The sequence below is a fragment of the Anarhichas minor genome, unplaced genomic scaffold, assembly GCF_050575085.1.
Source record: "Anarhichas minor isolate MPS153535 unplaced genomic scaffold, ASM5057508v1 ptg000032l, whole genome shotgun sequence".
NCBI classification, from domain to species: Eukaryota; Metazoa; Chordata; class Actinopteri; order Perciformes; family Anarhichadidae; genus Anarhichas; species Anarhichas minor.
Window position 1 is genome coordinate 2,466,501 of NW_027466478.1, and position 6,000 is coordinate 2,472,500.

Here is a 6,000-nt window from a genome sequence, read left to right on the forward strand (position 1 = left end):
TACTTGTGGTGGGTACTTATGCACTAAAACCCGCAGGCCCGGTAAAGCAACCAGGAACTGGCCACCCACCTGCAGCCTCGGACGTGCCCCCGAGACAACTGCTCTAACCACTTTCACGCCACACTACAGAAACCCCCCAACGACCTCCAAAGGGAGTCCGCTCTTCAGCCTAACAGGGACAGAACAGCAGCAACTTACTCAGTGTATACAGGACCACCTAAACTCTGTTCTGCAAAAACCATAAGCATAACACATGCTCAGTGACACAAACACTCCTCAGGAACACTGATCACTACAGCTGTTAACAAAAACCAAACACAGGAAAACAGCCGACTCACCAAACTCATCCAGGTCTCCCAAACAACCAGCACAGCTCACTCAACACATGGCACACAGCCTACCATGCTACAGCTGCTACTGATATTCAATCAATGCAGAAACCGGGTAAATCAGAAATGGACGAGCCCCCATATGTCACGACCCGGCTCAAAAGGCCGACATGAGGGAGACAAGACGAGTTAAAAGTAATAAATGGACGTTTATTTAAAGTATAAACTAACAGACCTAAACTAAACAAACAGCCAGGTCCTCCGCACAGGAGACAGAGAGGAGATGCCCAGAGAGGGACTGCGCAGAGAAGCCCAGCCACAGAAGAGGGGCAGCCTTTATAGCTGGGACCAACCCAACTCAGGTGTCACCCATCAGTGGCCGATTAACATCCTGGAAGACAACCTGAGAGGAAACAGACAGATGCAGTTACAAACTGAATCACACCATGAATTACAAAAATATATCCCATGGAATAGAGTTCTGACGTGTTCTACTCGACAGTCTGGTGTATTCCAGTTAGCTGTCCAACAGTTCACAACAGATCTGTCGATTCCCGGAAAATCCTGGTTATTTATCCTCAGAAGAAGTCCACCTATTTTCCATAGTCATCACAACGCTCAGCCCATGGATTGGTTGAAACCTCTATCTACTTCTTTGTTGTTGTCGTGATCTGTTGGACTTTGGTCAGCCACATCTTTCAACAGCTGCACCATTGTCCTGTTATCAACAGTCAGTAACTTATTTAGTGGTGACGAGATGTTTCTGAGTTCTTTCACAATCACATAATACATTCAGTGATTTTCCTTTTGGTGTAAGCCAGGGGTCGGCAACCTGCGGCTCTTTAGCCTCTCTGTTGCGGCTCCGAGGTCCCCAACTGGCGCACCGGATCCGGACACAGGAACTAAAATCCGATAGATAATTCGGAATTATACATATTGGGCACCAAGTTTAAACTTTAACCGGCGCCTCTATTTCAGCCGTTACGGCACTTGTTCGGCGGTGCAGGAAACACACCGACCAATGCATTGCAAATCACATCACGTGATGCCGCTCAGCCAATGAAATATGGGTATTCTGACAAGTTTCCCGACTCGAGCGAGGTTTACACACACGGGGCTGAGACGAGGAAATAGAAAGAAGAGCAGGAAAATTGCGCTAATCGAAGAAGTTATCTCACATGATGTTTTCCAAAAAGAGAAACGTGTTCAGAGAGAATATAATTTATAAGCAAGAATGAACAGAATCTTATATGTACCTCTGTCAAGCGCTTTTCCCTGCAGGTGGCTGATCATGATTTTCAGACCCCCGCCCTCTGTTATCTATCAATGGATAAATCCAAAAAAAAGAAAAGTCACGGAGGAAAATAGAGAGTTTAACTCTGCGTGGACGTCTTCATTTGCTTTCACTGCCAACGATGCTGGCTTACCTCTATGCTTCCAGAACAAGCACACAGCATGTGCTGAACAGTGTCACGCTGGAGATGAGCGAAAAAGAGCGATTTCGCAGCTGCTGCAGCAAACTGAGCTCTTCATAATTGTTTGACATTGTTATATCAGGTAAAATTGCAAAAAAATGTCAAGAATTGTCTTTATTCTTGTTCTATATTTTCATAAATACAACAAACTATAGTTTTTGTATATATAATATAACTATATATAACACTTCATAAGCTGTGATATCAAATAGCTTTTGCGGCTCCAGACGAATTTTATTTGGTGGAAAATAGAGCAAAATGGCTCTTTGGACAGTAAAGGTTGCCGACCCCTGGCCTAAGCCTTTAACAAGTGAACATATTGGAACACATAAAATACATCGCTGGGAGCACTTTTAATCATAGTTTCTCATACAGATCCCTTTTTTCAAAAGGTCCAGGTGGCAAAACTGGGTTTCCTTTCATCAAGAGAATGTGATTTGGCGTCTTATTGAAGTCTTATATTGCGTCGTCATCAGATAACTGTAATAGGCCGATCATTTAGTATGGTCTCCACTTCACATAACACAGTGTGAAATCCTTCCTCATTTGAAAGAAATCAACCAATTGTGGCAAAAAAGGTGGGACAGAGAGGATAAAGGGAGATATCTATATCATATTCAAAAGAGTGTCAAAGGGGTCAGGGTAGGTAGTGAAACAGGAGAGAGGAACAAGGTTGACAAGGTTAAGGTTGGGCCATTGTGCGCTAAACAAATCACTGAAAATTATAGAAAACACCAGACAGGATTGTGTGAGGGATGTGGAGAAGAAGAGCCAGCTGAGCAGGTAGTGGTGAGTTGTAGTGAGTATGAGATGCAGAGAGAGATGATGAGGAATAATCTGAGGGAATTAGGGGAGCATGAATGCTCACTGAAAGGAGTACTGAGCACAGGTGAGGGTCCTGTTAGCTTTCTTAATGAACACAGGGTTTTATATAGGATGTGATGGAAATGCAGGGATGTGGTACAAGGGTGCTTGTCAGAGGCTCAGATTGTATAGGTCTAGAGGGTAAAACATGGAGGATAGAACATAGGTTAATGTGGTATTTGTGGTGGTTTTTATTTATTTAGTGTTTGTTTGTCTTGTTTTGTTTTGTTTTGGGGGGAAGATTGTATATCTATTCTCTGATCCACACCCCGGAGCAGAAAGTGGCGGTAATGCACCAATAAGATAGATACCAACCGCTGTAAAACCAGAAGAAGAAGAAGACGAAGAAGAAGAAGAAAAAGGCCTACATGAACTTCTACAACAACACCCACACTGCATAGCGCTTGAACGTCATCACAACAGGAAGTATGTGAGGCTGTGCCGTAAGCAGTGTGGCAGGAAGAGTGTAGCGCTACTGTAGCTCAGTGTGTGTCGAAGGGAAACGGGTCCCCTCCTGCCAGCGCCCATGGACGACGCCCAGGAACAATACAGCCCTACTAGGAACAAATAAATCCGTCGGGCGAGGCTTTGTTTCCTCGGTTCTCATCTCGGTGGAGCGTTCACCCTATGATGGAACGGGCGATGGAGCAGCTCAACGTACAGCTCAGCCGGCTGACCCGCTCCCTCCGCCGGGCCAGGACCGTGGAACTCCCAGAAGGTAAGCGCACAGAATGCTGGAGTCTGTGGTTAAAGCTGGCAGTGTAAACAATGGGACTGTCAGCCACACTATGATTCATTGTATAGGCTGGAGGTACAGTCATGTAGCATGCTGCCTCGTCATAGTGATAGATGGTGCTCTCTCCTGTGTATGCTAGCTCTGACAGCAGAGAGAGGACCAGCTTCTGTTAGTCTGTCCACGTGACGGCAGCACGCGAGGCTACATTTTAAAACTACATTTCAAAAAGGAAGTGTACTACTGAAATTCTCTTAACTGTGATTTTCATCACGAAGCAGGTGTTTGCAAATATGTTAACTTATAATCTGCAATATAACAAGTACATGTACATTAATGGTGTGATTCTATCTGATTTAATACTAGGAACTAGAAATACTAGACTGTAATGATGCAAAGACACGGTACCCCATGATACCCATGTTATTAGACTTAGGTAAAGTTCGACAGATATTGAAAGATTCGGACTTCCCGGTTCAATAAATCGTTAACGAAATGTTGCTAAAATACAAACGATACCTCCCTGTAACCGTAGTGAGGTAGACAACAAGCTACAACCTTAATTTAATTAAAACGGGCCACCTTACGGGTTCCTCCGAGCTGGACAAACAGCATTGGTCTCAATGAGCGGCCGGCTGCGAGACGAGTGCGCAGGGACCGTCTACAAAGTGCAATGCGGAAAATACCTACTACAACAATATTCAATAGCTTCACTGTCATGTAATGTAACCAAAATCACTTCACACTTCAATGGGCTCCTCCTTGTTGTACTACAACTGTTATTTTGATTAAATATGCTTTTGATTAATTTCTGTGAATTTTTACTGGAAAATCTTTTCAATAACTTTACTGTCATAAAGTGTAGTGTGACCAAAATCACTTCATACATCAATGGGCTCCTCTTTGTTGTACTACAACTCTTATTTTGAAAAAAATATGAGTTTTGAAAGAATATGAGTCTATGGGGTATTGTCAAGAGGAAGATGAGAGACATCAGACCCAACAATGCAGACGAGCTGAAGGCCCCTATCAAAGCAACCTGGGCTTCCATAACACCTCAGCAGGGCCACAGTCTCATCGCCACCGTGCCATGCCGCATTGATGCAGTAATTCATGTAATAGGAGCCCCGACCAAGTGTTGAGTGCATACTGTATACTGTACTTGGACATACTTTTCAGTCGGCCAACATTTCTGTATTAAAAATCCTTTTTTTAATTGATCTTATGTAATATTCAAATTTTGTGAGATACTGAATTTGGGTTTTTTATTAGCTGTAAGCCATAATCATCAAAATTAAAAGAAATAAACGCATGAAATATATCACCTTGTGTGTAATGAATCTATATAATATATGAGTTTCACTTTTTGAATTGAATTACTGAAATAAATTATCTTTTCGATGATATTCTAATTCATTGAGATGCACCTGTAGTTATCTCTTACTTTATTTGCTTGTGTGTGTTGACTTTGAGAGCCTCTGTGTTGCATGTCTTGTTAGTACTTGACAATGTTTAAGAGTCTCCTGAATGGTGATACTACGTATATTAATATTCTCACTTTTTTCATTGTTTGTGCACGCATTGTAAAGCATCAATATTGTATAACCTTTTAAATGTAATCTTACCTTCTGTTTTTAGGTTTATTTTGTAACATCTGCCTCTTGGGACTACAGATGAAAAATAGCCTCTTGGCTAACTCTGGCGCATTTACAGAAATGTTTTTATTAATGTGCACTGTCCCTTATCAAATAAACCAATAAAATAAATAAATAAACAAGGCAGCCATGAACTGATTTATAAATAACCATCTACAAGTCTGGTGAAACTAAAATAAGAGTTGCAGTACGACAAGAAGGAGCCCATTGATGTATGAATTGATTTTGGTCTTGCTACACTTATTAACAGTAAAGTTATTGAATATTATTTTCCAGTACAAATTCACAGAAATTAATCAACAGCATATTTAATCAAAATAACAGTTGTAGTATAATAAAGAGGAGCCCATTGATGTGTGAAGTGATTTTGGTTATATTACATTGCATGACAGTGAAGCTATTGAATATTGTTGTAGTAGGTATTTTCCGCATTGCACTTTGTAGACGGTCCCTGCGCACTCGTCTCGCAGCCGGCCGCTCATTGAGACCAATGCTGTTTGTCCAGCTCGGAGGAACCCGTAAGGTGGCCCGTTTTAATTAAATTAAGGTTGTAGCTTGTTGTCTACCTCACTACGGTTACAGGGAGGTATCGTTTGTATTTTAGCAACGTTTCGTTAACGATTTATTTAACCGGGAAGTCCGAATCTTTCAATATCTTTCTAACTTTACCTAATCTGTTATTAGAATGGTATTGCATCTTAAATGGCTGTTTATTAATCAATTGATCTTGTGAATATAACATCATACATTGCGGCATCGTTCCATAAAATAAATGAATGTTTGCTACAAATATTCCTCTGATCCATGTGTAACTTTAGAAAGCATCGCTTTTGATTTATCAGCATGAGCACTGGGACCGCCTCTTTGGCCCTCACCTCCTTTATGCTTTAGTGAAGCATGACTCGACCCTCCCTACTGTAATGCACCTCATCCACACGTATTGC

At 41.8% G+C, this 6,000-nt stretch overlaps 1 protein-coding gene across 7 annotated transcripts in view; it reads left to right on the forward strand.

Moving 5' to 3' along the window:
* The first annotated feature begins 2,506 nt into the window (after nucleotides 1-2,506).
* The window catches only part of hace1 (HECT domain and ankyrin repeat containing E3 ubiquitin protein ligase 1), an 82,057-nt gene continuing 78,563 nt past the window's right edge, over nucleotides 2,507-6,000 (forward strand). For 3 of the 7 annotated variants that reach the window (XR_012957576.1, XR_012957577.1, XM_076105345.1), the window contains exon 1: nucleotides 2,509-3,386. Coding sequence is in view for 4 of the 7 variants with exons in the window: in XM_076105345.1 (XP_075961460.1) it covers nucleotides 3,296-3,386 (91 nt within the window). In the remaining 3 variants the exon portion in view is untranslated. Of the gene's footprint in view, nucleotides 3,387-6,000 lie in introns of all 7 variants that reach the window. The other 4 variants (XM_076105342.1, XM_076105344.1, XM_076105343.1 and 1 more) reach the window with 3 other exon arrangements.